The sequence below is a fragment of the Carcharodon carcharias genome, chromosome 6 (genome assembly GCF_017639515.1).
Source record: "Carcharodon carcharias isolate sCarCar2 chromosome 6, sCarCar2.pri, whole genome shotgun sequence".
NCBI lineage: Eukaryota > Metazoa > Chordata > Chondrichthyes > Lamniformes > Lamnidae > Carcharodon > Carcharodon carcharias.
The window spans coordinates 71972307-71992745 of NC_054472.1; the positions used below are offsets into that span (position 1 = coordinate 71972307).

At 39.1% G+C, this 20439-nt stretch overlaps 1 protein-coding gene across 2 annotated transcripts in view; it reads left to right on the forward strand.

The window, feature by feature from the left end:
- znf704 (zinc finger protein 704) overlaps positions 1–11264 on the forward strand; it is a 266441-nt gene extending 255177 nt beyond the window's left edge. The window contains exons 9-10 of one of the 2 annotated variants that reach the window (XR_005943277.1): positions 35–517; positions 2450–11264. Coding sequence is in view for 1 of the 2 variants with exons in the window: in XM_041189185.1 (XP_041045119.1) it covers positions 35–146 (112 nt within the window). In the remaining variant the exon portion in view is untranslated. Of the gene's footprint in view, positions 1–34 lie in introns of both variants that reach the window. The other variant, XM_041189185.1, reaches the window with a different exon arrangement.
- Positions 11265–20439: the final 9175 nt, after the last annotated feature.

The window sequence follows — 20439 nt, forward strand, 5'->3', positions numbered from 1 at the left end:
AATGTCCAATTTTGGTTTGTTTTCTCCCTCCCAGAAAAACCCGTGGGGAAGGAAAGAAATGCCGGAAAGTGTATGGTATGGAAAACCGAGATATGTGGTGTACTGCCTGCCGCTGGAAGAAAGCTTGCCAGAGGTTTATTGATTAAAGGCGAGTTGTGAAGGGCCTCTTAAGAAGATTCTTTGGGCAGCTACTATGTACGTTTTTGAAGCACTTAACTTTTTCTAAATAAATTTGTAACTGTAGCAACACTCCTATCCAACAAGATGCACTTAGAAGAAGCCTGTATAGAACTGAGCAGCAAACAGATTATTCAGATGTCAGTGATAAAAGACATATTACATGGAAATCTCTTTCTGTGAGAGCTGGAGTAGAGTGATGAAGAAATTCCGAAGCAAATGATTCTGCATTGTTTTGGAACATCGTCTGACAGGAAAATGAAGTATATTGTGTTAAGATTTTATACTTTAGTCATGGAGGTTTTTCAGCAAACCTGATGCCTGTGAACACAGTGTCAACGTAAGGAACTCTGTAATGAAACGCTCGTGTGGTTTATCTTTTTGGTGTGACTTCAATGTTCTTCTGAGCAGTATAAGCTATCTTTACTAATCATTTACATTTAACTACAGCAAAATCACTAAGTGAAATACTGCATATTGTTAAGATATTACAACAGTATGTGTCTTATTTTCTTCAAGGTTGAGGGACGGAAGATCAGGGTCACATAAAAGGAGAGTGAAATAGTTTCTTTCCAGATCTGTGATAAACTTCCACAAAAACAAAATTGATTGCATTGCAACATTAAGAAAACACCAGCCCGGCTCAACAGGAACCTTTGTTTCTTAAAAAAAAGTAATGAACAGTTACATAACTTTGCATTAAAAACTAGTGGACTCTTTAGGGATGTGCATTGAACTGGATCAATGAACAAGGACAGTGTAATTGAATTGATGCCAGTTTTGCTTAACATTAACACTGGGGTACATTAAGGACAGCAGTTTTTTTAATGTCATTTTAGCTGCAGTTCCCTACTACCTTGTAAATTCTGTCCAATACTGAAAAGGACTGTTAATCAAAAACACATCCTTGGTGATCTGATGCTAGAAATGCTTTATAGCTCAACTAACAGGCATTGCACTTAACACAGGGTGAGTCAAAGGGGTAAACGTTCATTGTAGGTAGTAAATTGACAAAATGGATTGTTCACCCATTGTAGAACATGCCTGAAATCAATGGGGTGAAAATCGGGTAGATTCTACAATGCAATCCACTCCATTTGATTACTATCCAGACAGTGAAGGTGAAAATTACTCTGAAAGTGTGGGCAATTCCCTAGGATAATAAGACTGGTCAGAGAAAAAATTATGCCGTCCACTAATAGTGTAGTAATTTTGTTAAAGTGTTCACAGCTTCTATTCAAACCAAATAGTATATTAACCTCTTAGAGAACAACTGAAAGCAGGCTCTGACTGTGTGGGAAATTGAACCTAGTATAAGCCACTTTTCATTATGTCCAGTTAAATAAAGCTGCCATTGCAAGAAATTCCAGACAGTTTAACTAGTTTATTTGTAAACTGGGATAACACCATGAGCAGAATTCCCCAAATTGATCTTAATAGATATTGTGAAAACAAATTGTACCACTGAAGAAGTTTTTCAAACAATTTTTGAAAGATTTGGATATCCGCAAATGGCTCTAAAATAAAATTCAGTGATGATAATCCTAACGTAATGTGCATTTCTCTTAAAATATTAAATAGAACTATGCTTTAAAATAAAATCTTTGTCAAAAATAGTCAAAAAAACCATTTAGGAGTCATAGTTGGCGAATCATTGAAGCCATCTTTGTCATATAAAACAGCATTTATTGTGGCAAACTAAAATTCAAATATAAAGTTGAAATTGTTAATGAAGGTTATATTCACCTTTTGTTAATTGGATTGCATTTAAATTTTCTAATCCATGTACCTCCAGAAAAAGTGGAGAGAAGAACAAAAATGATTATTCACAAACTGAGGTAATTGTATTCTGCGTGCAGGACAATGGAGGCCAGATTCTTCTCCCAGAAGAAAAAAATGTTTGCAGAAGGAATGTTTAGAAGAAAGTTGGAACCTGAAAAGATTATTGAGCTTATGCCTATCATTGAGGCCCACTCTCAGGACTTTCATTTAATTGGCCTTGTCCATTGCTCTTTACTCGTTGCTGAAACAGGAACTTGTCTGTCATCTGTTTGATTGCTACACTTCGGTGACATTTATTAGGGGTCATTTCATTTTTGGCCGTGTTAGAAAACTGGCAATAGTAGTTCAAATGCCCTATAAATCCATCTCAGATTGATGTGATTGAAATCAGGAATGCAGAGGTGTGAGTGTTCATGAGTACTACTCCATAGTGCCATGTGTTGGCCGCCTGTAACAATTCCTAATCAAGTCTCTCCCCTTTGATTCACAGATTACTACTGAAGTTGGCTCACTGTCCCATAAGTTCATTTTTTTTCAACAAATCACTTATTAGCTTGAAAAACTATTGTAGCCATACTTTCAGAACACATGGCGTCTAATAGGACTAACCGAAAAGCAGATTTATTTTGTTTCTTTCTATCCAGGATAATGTTGTCAATTATTCTACTCCTTTAAACATTTTAGATCCCATTCTCATAAAATTTCTGAACTATTGACTTTTTCTGGAGATCTTGTTAAACCTGTATTCTTCACTTTTCCATTTCATACATGATACTGAAGCTTCAATATTTGTTCCTTGTATTAATAAGTTAATTTATTCTTTTAACTTTTCTTGCTAGCACTGATTAATTTACTGATTTTTGCACCTACAGTTCTCAAATGTTTCAATTCCTTCATAAGTATTTTTTCTGTCCTTGTATATGTTTCTTACTCCCCAGTTAATGCTCTTTCACTTTCTTTTCTCTCCATTTTAAACTTTTCTCAAGTATATTAATCATACCTAGCCCCGTTTTCTATCCGGAAATCTGCCCATTTAAAAGTAGTTCTCCAAAACCTATTCCAGACTTTAATAAACTCCATTCCCTATTCTTTACACAATGTCTTCAAATACAAGTTTAATATATCCTGCTCAACTTTACAGTATTGCTTGTCAATACTAAAGGGCCACAGTCATTTTTAATTTACCTGATCATTGTCATTTAAAATTGTGAAATGGATACAATGGCAATTTTATGGTTCAAAAAGTGAAAAGGATCTGAAATTTTGGATATGTTTTGCTATATCAATGGATTACTGACATACAAAATTAAACCACCTTGGAGAAGATTATAGTATAGTGAGTTAAAGGCATTTTCTTCGAGCTGCTCAGGGTCAATTGTCCCAACTTCATTCTAAGTGTGGTGGAAATCCCATTTACAAAGCAGTTTCAAGAAAATTCTCAGCTCGGTTACTTAGCTTTTGATTTATTCTTGTCATTGAGGAGTGATAATGTAGCTGATGTCTTGATGTAGACAGGGATTCTTTTTCTAGTATTTAATTTGCTAGGCAGGAATATTTTTAAAGGTTTTTCATCTTCCAAATTTATTAATTTTGTTTGTACAATCATCAAAGAAAAGTTATTTCTAATTTCACTGCAGTCATAGAAATATTTGCAACATGAATTTTTGCTTATAAGACCATTTTTCATTAACATGGTACAATGTTGATGGACATGTTTATTTTTTAAAATCAGTTTGAACTACATACAGCTTCTGATGCCAGCAGCATTACTTAGAAGGCAAATGAAAATGTGAAGTGGTTTTTGATCACCCACCATTATTAGGGTGATTTCTTGCCCTTTAACCACAATGTTTCTGTAAAGAGCAGTGTCCATTTTTTTAAAAAAATAATTTTTTGGAATAATAAAAAAAGTACAATTTGTTCAAGAAATATATTTTGTAAAAAAAAAAGGTTATATATTACAAAATATAGATTTGGGGACTAAGGCCCCTTAAATTGTTGATTGTGCATTATGGCATTGTTTGTAATTACATGATGGAATCATTCATTACTGAATATGCATGATATAGCCACCAGTAACAATTCTGGCAGCCTTTTTTGCACTGCTAAACCAAATGTGACAATATTTCTGAATGATGCACTTAAGGACATAAGAAAGTAGGTAGCGCCTAAATTTATTAAACATTCTAGAGTTTGGTGAACATTTTTTGGAAAAAAACAAATGTCAGGATGTTTGCACATCCCTACTTTTTCCTTATATATAGATATATATGTGTGTGTATATAAAATGCCTATTGTGAATGTATTGTGAACATTCCTCGTGTTTTCCTTTGTGGTTGCCCCGGGGCACTTTTTTCCCAAATTACAAGAATGCTCTTATTCTCTAATGAGCCAGTGGTGCTGCTGCATTTTATTGTGTTTAGTCTAATTGTGCTATTGTACTGTGAGCTAGAAACCATCTAAAGTACAAGGTGCTACATTCTCCAGGGTGTTAAAATGAACCAAAGTCATGCTTTTAGTTTTCTTGTCTAGCAGATGCGTCAGTAATTGCCTCCCAGCCAAAAAGAAATATTTTTACATAGTGTTATATAGCAGTTACAGCACAAACTTTCGGCTCAACAAGTCCATGCTCGGCTCAACAGTCCCATGCCAGGATCAACATGAACTCCGAACTTACTTCTCACCCTACAGACATATCCTTCTACTCCTTTCTCCCTCAGGTACATATCCAGCTTCCCCTTAAGTGCATCTGTGCTATTCACCTCAGCAACACCACATAGAAGCTCATTTCATACTCGGGCCACCCTTTAAGTAGATATTTTAGTTTTTGATGGTTTTTATAGCCTAAATATTAAGACTTAAAATTCTAATATCCCAACTGCAAGATAGTTCAAACCATCTGGGAAACACTGATAATTCAGCAATGGTAAGTTTCACTAAGAATTATAGCTATGTCGCAAGGGCAGTTTTATGATTCACAGTAATACTGTGCTGAAGATGATGAAACCTTCTTTCATTTTCATAGAAACCACATAGCCATGGAGGGTATGGAAGAAGCTAGAGTTTTCCATAGAAATTCAGGCCAGTTCGCTATGTAGACTTATGGGTTAACAGCAGAGATACAACCATTTGGTTGTTTCTCCCAAAACCTAAACTGTTCATCTCCAGTTGATGTCTTGTCATAGACTACTATGTTAAGGAAAAGTAAATATTAAACAATTGAGTTGGAAGCAGGTAATTTTATCTTAGTTCTTTGATTTTTCAAAACTAAGTTAGCTTTGTTTCACTAATTTAATCTGTGCAGTCTTTTTAAAATTGTGCATTTTGTTATTTATAAATGCTAAAATATTAGAGTATATTATACTTCCAAAAATAGATTGAAATATATCAAAAACCTCACATCGTAGGTGTTTTCCAGTGATATCCAAGCAGTTGTGTTATTTTAGCCCCTTTTCAGGTGCTACAAATGGTTGCCTCAGCTATTAAGGAAAAATGTCTGTCTTCTTGATCCTCTGAAATCACATATATAACAGTCAATACATTGTCATAAAACGTACTTCGTTTGTACTTCGTGATGAATTAACGTGCGTATTCATTTTAAAGACCAATTCATTTTTCTGGGCAAAGAAAAGCTGGATTTAACACTTCATATCCAAAATAGTGCTCAACAGTGTTATCACAATAGTACTCACTTTTATTTGTTCTCCCATGAGCATCCTATGCTTTCCCCCAAATGGTGTCATTATTCAATTCATACAATTTGTCATTGCTACACTACATCCTCACCACCCAGTCTAATCACACTAAGAGTCCATACTACACCCAACTCTTTGTTAGTCCTGTTCTATGCCCTTCCTACCCAGTTCAAAAAATTGCTGTTATTCCCATGTTCCACCATTATTGTTCCTCTTTGTACATCACCATATCTCTCCTATTGCTATGCTACCAAGTATGCCAGTTACTAATATAGCATTGAAATATTGCCAAGTACAGAGTTTATTCTTATAGCCACTGATCTTTTCCTGCAGAAGATTTTTCTGCTCATTATTCTTCCCTTTCAGGCAGAAAAATCTTACATCAGTAGAATTTTACACAGTTGCACAGTCCCTGTATTAAAATAAGGAACTCTAAAAACTATGATGAACTTAAGTTAAATAAACTTTTTAAATTTTGAACTGGAATGCTAAAGTTTACTGAAAGATTTCTACATATCGTACATCGGGGATTAGTGTTTGGATTTATCTGAATTTTAAAATTACCTAAAAGTATCTGAATTAAATCCAATTGTATTAGAAATTCAAATTCTATCCTTCTTGCCTTTGCACTATGAAAGGATGTTTTATCCTGAAAAACAGCAAATTAATTTTAATATGTATCTGGGTTGGAGATTTGCCAGCTTGATTCACTGTGGAATTGTTTTGCATCTGTTAGACAAGATTTCTAATAGTCTGGCTGAGAAGTGACTTAATACATGTTCTCTGAAGAAATAACTATTTACAAATACAAATATCATCAGGTGATTCCCTGGTGCTGATAAACACAAACTGCAGTTACCACAGGCAGCACAGGCAAAACAGTTTTTAAAGAAGAAGTGACTATGTCAAATGTTATTCATAAACTTTTGTACAAGTGTTTTTCAAGTTATTGGGTTTTCTTTTGTACCAAAGGACATTGTCATTGCCAATATGTAGAACAACATTACTTGTTAGAAAGAAAATGAAAAAAACCTCAGGATTGCTGTTTTCACAGGTTTGTTATATGGCAGAGAATGTTGGGCAGAAATTTTTTCAAGCCATAACCAACATTCTTATGTTTGGAATAGAAAGACTTATCTCAGGAGAACAGGCGCAGTATCATTGTCTGTTATTTTAAGAGGTTTAAATGCACTACAACTGCACATCAGAATTTCCAGTGAAGAGATCTGTCAACAATTTGAAATTTTTAAGCATCTTCACATTAAACTGCAAAAATCGTTGAAAACAGAAAAGGGCATTTTGGCCCAACAAGGCTGCTGTATTTTCATTAACATCAGTTTCACCCTCTTGCCATCTGATAAAATTCCTTCCTTACTCATTTAGATAATTTGCTTTCGTGGAGTTACTTAGTGATTTATTTCATATGTTGATTATCCTTTGTGAAATGTTTTGAACCTTTCACCAATTGAAGCACCCTTTATGACCAATGGCAAGACCAAAGTTGTAACAGGAATGTGCAGTTGTTGCATGTGCAAAAATCCGTCTTTTAAAATGGTTGATTGAATGTAAAAAAAACTCTAAGCTATGCATCTTGTATTGTTGTCTGTGACACTGAAGTCTGATTATACAAATGATGAGTAAAGCATTCCTCTGTACAATCTGTCTGATTGCCAAACATACCAGTAACTATTGATGTTATCTGCTTAAGGTGTAAACTTTATCAGGTTTTAAACATTACTCTCTAATTGCCCTGCTGTCTTTTTTGGGGGGAAAAAATAACAGTAGAGCAGTGTTATTATAAGGAGCAGTGTTATATAAAGTATTATGTTGCTAATGAACAATCAGTGGTTTGGTTAACCTGAGGCTTGTGGCTACATTCTCTTTCTCTCAATAGAGGAAGTCTGCAGCTTTAATTAATTTGGCAACACATTCTGAGCAAGTTCAGAATATTTGCTTTCTTTAACAAAAATTATAAACCAGACAATAGTGTGGTAATTTACTTTTCTCAATAAAACAATCACTGAGCATATTCAAAATAGTGATAGATATGAATATCCCAAATTCTTTTGAAGGTGTTTCAATCCTACACTCACAGGGTGGAAATCTTCCCGGTCCGAGGGTGGGGTGGGCATGTAGGCGGGGCCAGGAGGAAAGTCAGAAATATTAATGTTGGGTCAACAAGCCAATGCATTCCTGCCTCCGGGTGATCTTCCTGGAGGTGGGTTGTCACTGAGATAGGTTGTGGCTGAGGCTACCTATCCTGCAGCTTGAGATAGGAAATCTGCATAATTAACTGCTCATTTGTGGATCTTCCTGCCAGCAGAGGAGTTTCCTACTGAGGGCCAAGCCTGGCAGGTAGAGGTGGTTTGTCAACACCTGGCATGGGGGCTGGGGGTGCATCCTGTTCTAACACCATCCCCAACCCAAGGCTACAGGTATAATAGGCCCACAACTGTGGCCGTTGGCCATCCTGTGGAGGGAAATAGCCTCGCAGCTGCGGCCACCATTTATTTTATTAAAGTAAATAACTCTTCAGAGAGACACTCAAGGTGTAGGCACCTTCCCAGTCCCAGTAGTGCAGTGGCAGTGCCCACCTACTGTCTCTTGCTGCTTCAATTTCATGGGCTTCATCTTTAACAAACAGCCTTTTATAAAATGCCTTCTGGAAGCCTAAATAACTAACATCCATAGATACTCCCTATCCAGCACTTTAGTCACCTCTTGAAAAAAGTCAATCAAGTTCATCAGGCATGACCTACCCTTTACAAAACAATGCTTCTTCTCTAATCAGCTGAAAATTTTCAAGGTGTACAGCTAGCCTATCCACATAGACCCCAGTTAGTCTATAACAACAGCTGTAGACTTACTGGTCAAAAATTTCCTAGTTTTCTTTTAAGCTTTCTTTTAAAAACAGTGACACGCACAATTTACCAATCTAAAGGAACAGTTCCCAAATCAAGAGAAATCTGGAAGATTATAGTTAGTGCATCTGCAGTGTCCTCACCAATTTATTTTAAAATCCTAAAACAGAAACCATTTGGATCTGAGGGATTTGTCACTGCTTTGTGCCATTATTTTCTTCATTACTATTATGGCAGGTGGATGGGAGATGCCAAGCTGCCCAAATCCCTGAGGGAAACTTGAAGCAACTGCCACAGCTATTTGCAATTTGTACTTATTTCGAGACGCAGGCTTTGAAGCCAGTAAAAAGGCCACCAGGTCTCATAGGTTTATTACAAAACTAAATTAAACCTTTATTAATAGAAGAAATTATTTTAAGCACATATATAGAACTACAAATTACTACCATAACTCCTAAATCCCCTAATTAATCTAACTCCCAGTTACACCTCCATTAAGGCAATGGTAAAACACATTGATTTTATAAGACCCAGGCAAAGTAACACAATACCCTGAACAGTCACATTCAAAGTAAGTTATCTTAACTCCAGTTCTGCAAACGGCTTTTGGGCACAGAGGCTGGTGGCTTTGCTTAATTAATTTTGTTGAGTCCCTGTCCCTGATTCAGTATTAGTTTCCTTGGGATTTCTAGCATACTGACCTTTTCTTCCAATGCAAAGTAGTTAATTGCAGCATATATCAGATGTTCACCCTTCTTTAATTGGTAGCTGATACTATTTGAATAATATTGATATTAACTTATATAGAGTACATTAAATATTTCTACATCCGTAACTATTTTCTTTTTAATCTTGCATCTAGAAATCTCTTCATCACTGCCTGTTCACCCTTGTACTATTATACCAAACAGCTTTTAACAAGCAAAGTGAGTGTATATCTAAGGCCCAATGAAAAGGGTTAACTGACCCAAACTTTTGTGAAGTAAATGAAGTGACATTTGTATCAGCTGTAAGGATGTAGCAACATATGGGGCTTTTCTCCTAATTTCCTTGACAATTTAAGAAAATAGCCACAGGGGAAGGTGGCCTCAGCAGACAGTGGGTAGAAAAATCAGAGGATATCAATCCATGCTGATGAGACTAAAAAAGGGTACCTAAAAAACTTGGGTGGCTCCGTGGTTTTAAATGTTGCACTAAGCAGATTGCAAGGGCAATTAATGTATTAATTAAGCCAGGGTAGTGATGAAGGCATAATTAGTTTCAGTGCACCTGAGCAAGGAAAGGGAAAATTGGCCACAGCCTTAGTTTTGAGCACTTTCTACATGAAGCTTTCATGTTCTGGCACACTTATTGAATAAAATGAGTATTGAGTTGTTACGCATTGGTTATCCTCAATATCAGTAAAGTGGTTCATCCTAATTTCCAAATTAAGTCTTTGGATTGTTCAATAAAGTCATCATGGCTCCAATCTCGTGGCAGCTGGCCTTACAATTAGCATTTATCTTGATTATGTAGTGCCATCAACTTTTACTGGAAAATAAAAATATTGTGTTCCCTAAATGCTCTGTGGCTAACATGTGGCTGTCCAATAGAACTCTTCTTCATTTGTTATTTCTTTTGCCATGGGCTCCCATTATTCACCATTTCCTATTCTTTTCCCCTGAAAGTAATTTAACTGAAAGGAGATGGGGGCTAACTGAAGTCTTCTTGAACTGCAGACATTTTGATGGGTTTTTTTAATATTAGGGACTCATCTCTGGTATCCATCTTAATTATGGCCATAAGAAGTCTACCATCTTAGCTGTTTTCATTCTATCTGAGAAACCCACCACTGGAAGAATGAATGTGCAGTTAAAATATTAATTATCAATTTTATTATCTATACACAGAATAATAAAGTATTAGGAAAAAAGCACCTTGCAAGAAAGACCATTGATAAAGATTTCACCTTAACATTAGCATTCAGAGACTGAAGATAGCAACTCCTGTTTTTCACTGATTTATGAAGTTAGAAACTCACAAATTTCTAAATGATATTCATGTTGACTGTTAAATGATTGAGGGAAATTTCTGTACTACTTATTAAAAGACTGTATATATTAAAGGCTTTAACTGTTTGATGTGATGCTTTGTTTTACCATTGTCAGTTTCCATGTATTATGGAGACAATTAAACCGCTGTGCTGTCAGTGTCTGCGTCAGACTAACTGTACGTTCCAGTGGGATTTTAGGGCTCATCTGGCCTGGCTCAGCAGTTCTGTCCAGGCCAGTATTTTTTGGGATATTGAAAGGATTGTGCATTTTTAATTCCTGGAAGAGTTAATCGGGCTACTGACACATATGAACCTCTTCATACAGTAGTTAAGAGAGCAACTCAAGTTAACTGAAGGTTGACTGGAGCTGAAAAACTGGCAATTCAGGTATTATACATGACAGATTTAAACATTAAGATCTCCTAATTGGGTAATTTTTGCCTAATAAGGGTAAATAGCTATTTTGGTCACTGTGATTTCTGAAGTTTGTTAGATTTGCAGTTGCTAATGTCGAAGTTTGTACACTCCAGGCCTAAATACTAATGTTCCCTGGCCCATGTTGGGTATTTTAAAAGATATAAAAGTCTTTATCTTTGAAGAGCCTAAACTAATCCAGAGCCAGGGGTGAAAAGAACAATTGAATGCACTGGTTAATCACAAGAATGACCATTGCGTGTTTGTAAATATGTATTATGTAATAAAAATCTCAGTATGCAATCACTGGTTCACATGAATCTTTTTACGAAGATATTTAATGAACTATACATTCGTATTTTCCTGCTCTGCTTTATATTAACTGACAGTGCACCGAGAAGTCTTAAAGGTCCATGTGAAAGGTTGTCTAAGCTTTTGTTTCCTTGCATATGTTGTAGTATTATAAATTATATCAAACCACATTGTCATGTTACTAGTATGTTGTGGCTTGGATATTTTATCAACATCTTTCAGACCACTTTTTGACTTAAGCATTACTGGGTGAAAGCCTCCAAAAATTCAACCAGCCTGGAGGTTTAATCAGCTCCCTTGCAAAGGGACTGATATAGGGGGAATGTGCCAATAGGAGTTTCAGTGAAGTGTGGGAGGGGGGGAGGAGGAAATGGCAATGAAGGAGAAAGTGATGAGGGAAAAGGAGAGGAGAGAAATGAAGATGGTAGGAACTGAATGGTGCTTTTGGTAGAAAGGGAAGAAGCTGAAAGTAGTGTGTTGGGTTGGGAAGGAAGTGGAGGGGAGTGCCAGGTTGAATTGAGAGGCAAGGGGGGAGTGCCAGTCTGAACTGAGAGAATTGGATGAAGAGACAAAGGTTTCATGACTCCTCACTTTGCAATCCCGACTACCATCTATTATGGCCTATTTCCTGGAAACCAACATACTGGTGTTGTTCTAGAAGTTTGAAAAGTTCAGCTATTACAGTACAAATGGCCACCCTACTTCCCAAAATGTAGAGGCAGCATACATGCAGTTCACAAGTGGCTGTTGCTGGAAGCTACACTGTTGCACCAAAGTTTTCAGCCACATGTTCCATTGTTATACCAAGGCTTTCAGCCACATATTCCATGTGAGTGGATGGTTTCCTTCACAATTAGAAGATGTGATGCACATCAAAATTGACTTGGGTGAAAGAGGCTACTGGGTTCCCAAGTGATGCTAACGCGGATGAAGGCAAAATACTGCGAATGCTGGAAATCTGAAACAAAAACAAACAATACTGGAAAAACTCAGCAGGTCTGACAGCATCTGTGGAGAGAAAGACATAGTTAACGTTTCGAGTGCGTATGACTCTTCAGCTCTGAAGAATACATGTGGAAGTAAATTTGTTGTCAATCAGCAACGCAAAGTTACAAAGAGCAGCAACTTAATTACATGGTAACTTCAACAGAAAAATGCTCTTAAGATGTTTTACGAGGGAAAAATAAAATAAAAAAGTCATGTAAGCCATGTGGCAGAGTTAAGAAGGATGATCTTGGTTTGAAGAGTTTTAGGGTGGGGAGGGAATTGAGAAATGGAGGAGTTAAGAAGAGCATTGCAGGGAGTGGGGCTTAGGCCACTGAAATAGTGGCACCAGTAGTGGGATTAAGGAAGGGAGAAAGTCTCATAGCAAGCCATAGTTGTAGGAACAAAGCAAGGAGATGAAAAAAGCTGAAGCTGGTTGTTATAAAAGTAGGCTGGGACAAGGTCATGGACATGCTGATATATAAGGATAAGTTTGAATTAGGGCAGCAATAGCCAGTGTAGTTCAGTGAGAACAATAGCGATGATTAAATGAAATGTATGATCAGGGCAGTGACAGATGATTTGTGAATGAATTTGAGTTTATGGCAGAGGAAGATAAAGGTGGACATTAGAGAAATCGAGTCTGGAGGTAACAGAAACATGCGTAAATAGTGTTGGTGGCTGGGGCAGAGGTGAGGAGTATCATGGGGGGTAAGCTTGTCTTGATGATGGACAGATGGTTTAGCACTTGATTCTGACCTCAGCAGGATGTCAAGGCTTTGCAAAGTCTGATTCAGCCTGAAAAAAATGACCATGAATGGAGAAAGAATCAATAGTAAGGTTACATAATTTATGTAGAGGGCAAAATGATGGTTTTGGTCTTCTCAGTGATCTTATTAAGGAAAATTCGACTCAGAATCATAGGATGTTTACAGCACAGAAAGAGGCAATTTGGTCCATTGTGTTCATGTCAGCTTTCTGCAACTGCAATTTAGCTAGTCCCACTTCAGTGTCTATACTTCATAACCCTGCAATTTTTTTTTTCAGGTGCTTATCCAGTTCTCTTTTGAAATCCACATTTGAAACTGCCTCCAAAACATACTCAGGCAGTGCATTCTAGACCCTAATCATTCACTGTGTTAAAAAGTTTTTCCTCATATTGCTGTTGCTTCTTTTGCTATTCACCTTAAATTGGTGTCGTCTGGTTCTCGACCCATCCACCAACAGAAACAGTTTCTCCTTAAATTTATATATCTAGACCACTCATGATTTTGAACACCTCTACCAAACCTCCTCAACCTTCTTTTCTCTGAAGAGCACAACCCTAGCTTCTGCATTTTATGCATGTAACTGAATTCCCTCATCCCTGGAACCATTCTCATATCTCAGTTCTGTACCCTCTCTAATGCTTTCACATTCTTCCTAAAATGTGGTACCTAGAATTATACATTGTACCCCAGTTGAGGCCAAACTAGTGTTTTATAAGGTTTCATCATACTATCCTTGCTTTTGCACCCTTGGACTCCATTTATAAAGTCCAGCATTTTGTGTTCCTTTTTAACCACTTTCCCAATCTGCTCTGCCATCATCAACGATTTGTGCACATAATGCCCCAGCTCTGTGTTCCCACATCCACTGTAGCACTGTACCCTTTATTTTGTATTGCTTCTCCTCATTCTTCCTACCAAAATATATCACTTCACATTCCTCTGCATTAAATTTTATCTGCCATGCTTCATCCCATTCCACCAGCCAGTCTACGTCCTCCTGAAGGTTATCACTATTCTCCTCATGGTTTACAATACATTCAAGTTTTGTGACATTTGCGTACTTTGAAACTGCCCTGTACATGCAAGTCTGAGTCATTATATATGAGAAGAAAAGCAATGGTCCCAGTACTGCCCCTGGGGAACCCCACTGTATACCTTCCTTCAGTTCGAAAAAGAACCATTTAACATTATTGATGTTTTCTGTCATTCTGCCAAATTTGTATTCATGCTGCCACTGTCCCTCACATTCCATAGACTTCAACTTAACTGGCAAGCCTATTATGTGACACTTTATCAAATGGCTTTTGGAAGTCCAGTGCAGCACATCAACTCTCTCTGTTACCTTGTCAAAAAACTCAATCAAGTTGGTTAAACAATGCTTGCCTTTAATAAATCCATGGTGTGCTTCCACAGGGGGAGGGGACAGCATAGTAGTAGTCATTGGAATAGTAATCCAGAGACCCAGGGTAATGCATTGGGGACCTGGGTTTGAATCGCACCATGGCAAATGGTGGAATTTGAATTCAATAAATATCTAGAATAAAAGTCTAATGATGACCATGAAACCATTGTCAATTGTCATAAAAACCCATCTGGTTTATTAATGTCCCTTTAGGGAAGGAAACTGCCTTCCTTACCTGGTCTGGCCTACATGTAACCCTGACACAACAGACTCTTAAATACCCTCTGAAAAGCCCTAGCAAGTTACTTGGGTGTATCAAACCACTAAAAAGTCTAAAAGGAATTGAAGCCGGATGGACCACCACCCGACGTCAACCTAGGCAACGGAAATGACAACAGCAAACTCAGTCCTGTAACCCTGCAAAGTCCTCCTTGTGCCAAAATTGGGAGAGCTTTCCTACAGACTAGTCAAGCAACAGCCTGACATAGTTATACTCGCAGAATCATACTTGCAGATAGTGTCTCAGACACCACTGTCACGATCTCTGGCTATGCCCTGTACCAACGGCTTGACTGACACTGAAGGGGTGACAGCACAGTGGTATAAAGTTGGGAAGGAGTTTCCCTGGGAGTCCTCAACTCCAAACCCCATGAAGTCTCATGGCATCCAGTCAAACATGGGCAGGAACCACTCTCTCTCTGACTCAGCTGTCAACTGATGTCAACCAAGCCCCCTACCCCCCTCCCTCAGCTGATAAATCAGAACTCCTCCATGTTGAACACCACTTGGAGGAAGTACTGAGGGTGTCAAGGGCACAGAATGTACTCTGGGTGGGGGACTACAAAGTCCATCACCAAGAGTGGGTCTGTAGCACTACTATTGACCAAACTGGTCGAGTCCTAAAGGACATAGCTGTAGACTGGGTCTGCAGCAATTGGCAATGAAACCAACAAGAGGGAAAAACATACTTGACCTCATCCTCACTAATTTGCCTGCTGCAGGTGCATCTGTCCATGACAGTATCAGTAGGAGTGACCACCACACAGTCCTTGTGGAGACAAAATCCTGTCTTCACATTGAGGATGCCCTCCATCATATTTGTAGCACTGCCGCCTTGCTAAATGGCATAGATTTTGAACAGATCTAGCAAGTCATGACTGGGCATCCATGAAGCGCTGTGGGCCATCAGCAGCAGCAGAATTGTACTCAAGCACAATCTGTAACCTCATGGCCCATCATATACCCCACTCTACCATTACCACCAAGCCAGGGGATCAACCCTGGTTCAATGAAGAGTGCAGGAGGCATACCTAAAAATAAGGTGTCAATCTGGTGAAGCTACAACACAGGACTACTTGCGTGCCAAACAGCATAAGCAGCAAGCGACAGACAGGGCTAAGCGATTCCACACCCAGTGATGAATGGTGGTGGGCAATTAAACAAATATGCTCATCCTCAATGATGGGGGAGTCCAGCACATCAATTCAAAAGATAAAGCTGAAGCATTTGCAAAAATCTTCAGGCAAAAGTGCTGAATGGATGATCCACCTTGGTCTCCTCTGGAGGTCCCCAGTATCACAAATGCCAGTCTTCTTCCAATTCGAATCACTCCACGTGATATCAAGAAATGGCTGAAGGGACTGGATACTGCAAAGGCTATGGGCCCTGACAACATTCCGGTAATAGTACTGAAGACTTGTGCTCCAGAATTTGCCGCATCCCTAGCCAAGCTGTTCCAGTACAGCTACAACACTGGCATCTACCCGGCAATGTGGAAAATTGCCCAGGTAAGTCCTGTATACAAAAGAAGGACAAATCCAACCTGGTCAATTACCGCCCTATCAGTCTACTCTTGACCATCAGTAAAATGATGGTAGGGGTCATCAACAGTGCTATGAAGCGGCACTTGCTTAGCAATAATCTGCTCTATGACATCCAGTGTGGGTTCTGCCAGGGCTACTCAGTTCCTGACCTCATTACAGCCTTGGTTAAACATGGACAAAAAAGCTTAAATCCAGAGGTGAGGTGAGAATGACTGCCCTTGACATCAAGGCAGCATTTGACCGACATCAGGGAGCCCTAGCAAAACTGGAGTCAATGGGAGTCAGGGGAAAACTCTCCACTGATTGGAGTCATACCTAGCACAAAGGATGATGGTTGTCCCCTTGGAGTGTTATGATCCCCAGCTGAGGTTACCCCTGGACAAGCCTGATCCCAGAGTGGATAAAAGCAAAAAACTGCGGATGCTGGGTTCTGTTGAAAGGTTATTTGGACTCAAAACGTTAACTGTGTTCTTCTCCGCAGATGCTGCCAGACTTGCTGAGTTTTTCCAGGTATTTTTGTTTTTGATCTCAGAGTGGAACCCTAACTTTTAATTTGTTTGTTTAGGTATGTGGAGATTGGCCACTGAACAGAGTTACCGGAGTCAGACAATGAACTTCTAACAAAAGAATTTATTAAACAAGAAAAGATGAACTATATTACAATACTCCTTTACCCACAAGTATACCTATACAAATTTGTAAGGATAGCACAACTTACAGAAGCTATCTTATAGTCTAATGTTCACAGTAAGTACAATCCATGTAAACCAACTGGCAACCCGTGGTGAGACGCACCACACTCTGAAACCAAGTGACAGATGCCCCCTCAGACAGGTGCTATGGAATTCTCCTCAACTCCGCGTCCCTCCACCCACCCCAGCCAGGTGCTTGTCACACCATGAGCCAACCGGTCTCACTGAACTCCATCTTTCACATGAGGGTTTCCAATCTCCACTCTCTAAAGAGCTCACTTTGGAATCTTCTCCCAAACTGACGCTTTTCTCAGATGCCTTCCGCAGGTTCACCTCCAGGGTTTCAAATTCTCCTTCTGATGTTGCTCTCCCCTGGCTCACCACATGCATTCAAGCTTTCCTCCATGCGCTCTCTCCCACTGACTCAGCTGTTAACAGTACACCATTGCTTCACATGCCCATAGCAAGAGTTACAGACCTTCAGCCATCTCTTTGGACCTTCTGGCCTCTCACGAGCCTTTTCTCTTTAAGCTTGGGGCCTTTCTCTGTCCCTCACTCTTCTTCACTTAACAGGACCTTTTGCAAGTTCCTGTCCTTCCTTTGACTAGAAGGTCTGCTTGGGACTTTGGTCTGTTCCATTCCCCTGGATTCTGGGGTCTTTTCTTTAGCTTGGGACTGGCTATATCTCCTTTGCTGCAGTCTCTCCTGACAACTGTCTTCAAAACCAACTGAACTCAAACAGCTTCAAATCAAACTGCTGTTTCTAGTTTCTTCTGTGTGTTTGTGTGTGTCTGTGGGAGGGACCTGCCTATCTGGGCCCCTATTGCTAGGCAACAGCCCAGTTTCTCTGCCCATGTTTGTTTAACTTAGCTGCAACAGTTGGAAAACTCATTAGAAATGCAGGCACCTTTTAAAGTGAAACTAAAGCTCAATTTGACTTTTTCTTAACACACAAGTACAGAAATACAATTAAACTTTAAAGCTAAAACCCATTCCTAAGACCCACAAATATAAATATAACTTAATTAAACTATCTCTATTTCCTAACAGGAGGCCAATCATCTCAATTCCAGGACATCACCGCAGGAGTTCTCAGGGTAGTGTCCTAGACCCAACCATCTTTAGAAACTTCATCAAATATCCTGCTTCCATCATAAGGTCAGAAGTAGGGATGTTTGCTGATGATTGCACAATGTTCAGCACCATTTGTGACTCCTCAGATACTGAAGCAGTCCATGTCCAAATGCAGCAAGACTTGGACAATATCCAGGCTTGGGCTGACAAGTCGCAAGTAACCTTCACACCACACAAGTGCCAGGGAATGACCATTTCGAACACAAGAGAATCTAATCATTGCGCCTTGACTTTCAATGGTTTTACCAACACTGAATCTCCCACTATCAACATCCCGGGGGTTACCATTGACCAGAAACTGAACTGGATGAGCCACGTAAATACTGTGGCTACAAGAGCAGGTCAGCAGCTTGGAATCCTGTGGCAAGTAACTCACCTCCTGACTCCCCAAAGCCTGTCCACCATCTACAAGGCACAATTCAGGAGTGTGATGCAATGCTCTCCACTTGCCTGGATGAATGCAGCTCCAACAACACTTAAGAAGCTTGACACCATCCAGGCAAAGCAGCCCACTTGATTCGCACCCTATGCACAAACATTCACTCCCTCCACCACCATTGCACAGTGACAGCAGTGTGTACTATCCACAAGATGCAGGAACTCAACAAGCCTCCTTAGTACCTTCCAAACACACGACCACTGTGGTCTAGAAGGATAAAGGCACAAACATATTGGAACACCACCACCTAGAAGTTTCCTTCCAAGCCATTCACCATCCTGATGTGGAAATATATCACCATTCCTTCACAGTCGCTGAGTCAAAATCCTGGAACTCCCTCCCTAACAGCACTGTGAGTGTACCTACAGCACATTGACTGCAGCGGTTCAAGAAGGCAGCTCACCACCACCTTCTAATGGGCAATTAGGGATAGGCATTAAATGCTGGCCTAGCTAGTGATACCCACATCCCTTGAATGAATAATTTTTTTTAAAACCCACACTTGTCCAAGCAACTGTTAATTTTGTCCCAGATTATCTTTTCTGAAAGTTTTCCCACCACCAAAGTTAAACTGACTGGCCTGTAACTCTTTCGAGTACAAACCCGTTTCCATCTGTTTCAGATGAAGTTACATTGTTTCATAGTTTGCCATTGTGAGATTTGAACTCTTGATCTTGGGGTTACAAACCCAGTACCATAACCACTTGGCTATTTAGGCCAAGCCCTGAGTGGCCTGTAGTTGCTGCATTTATCCTTACACCCTTTGTTGAACAGGTGTATAACATTTTGAATTCTCCAGTCCTCTGGCACACCCCTCCCATATCTAAGGAGGTTTGGAAGTTTATGGCCACTACCTGTGCAATTTCCACCCTTAATTTCTCTCAGCATTCTTGAATGATTCCCATCTGGTCGTGGTGACAACAACTTTAAGTACAGCCTAATACTTCCTCCTTATCAAGTTTTTGCCTATCCAGTATCTCAACTGACTACTCTTTCACTGTGACTTTGGCAGCATTTTCTACCTTGGTAAGTAGAGATGTAGATTACACATTTTTTTCCTCGGCCATGCCCCTCTTTCCATATACAGATCCTCTTTTTGGTCCCAAATCAGTCCCAGCACCCATTTTAGTATTCTTTTAATATTATATCCCTATAGAAGACTTTTTGATTCACTTTTATGTTAGCTGACAGTCTCTTCTCATACTTACTGTATGTCCCTCTTATTTCCCTTTTCACTTTTCCCTGAACTTTCAATATTCAGCCTGGTTCTCACTTGTATTAATCAATCTTACTTCTGCCATATGCATCTCAAATATACCTTGACTGCACCTGAACTCTTTCCTCTTTAAAAGCAACTCATTGTTCCGTTACTACTGCCTGCCAATCTTTGGTTCCAATTAAACTAGAAAAGGTCCTTTCTCACCCCACGAAAATTGTCCTTCCGCTAATTAAATATTTTTTTCTAGATTGCGCCTTGTCCTTTTCCTTAGCTAATGAAAACCTTATCATACTATGATTACTTTTCCTTAAATGTTTCCCGACTGAAACTTAATACAGTTCATCCATCTCATTCACCAGAACCAGATCCAGGAACGCCTCCTCCCTGTTGTACCAGAAATATACTGATCAAACATTTTCCTGAACACACTTCAGAAACTCTCCCCACTCTCTGCCCTTTACATATCATTGTCCCACTCTATGTTGCAATAATTAAAATGCCCCATTATCATTATTTTATAATCGTTGCACCTCTCTGTAATTTCCTTGCAACTTTGCCCCTTGATCTGGTAGTCACCCATTCCCTCTCCGTCTTAATGTGTGGTGACCACATCTAGAAATGTGCTATCTAAATAGCTCTCAATCTCACAGATGCACTGTAGTGATACAATCTGCTGTTCTATGAAACTCAGAGATTGAGCTCC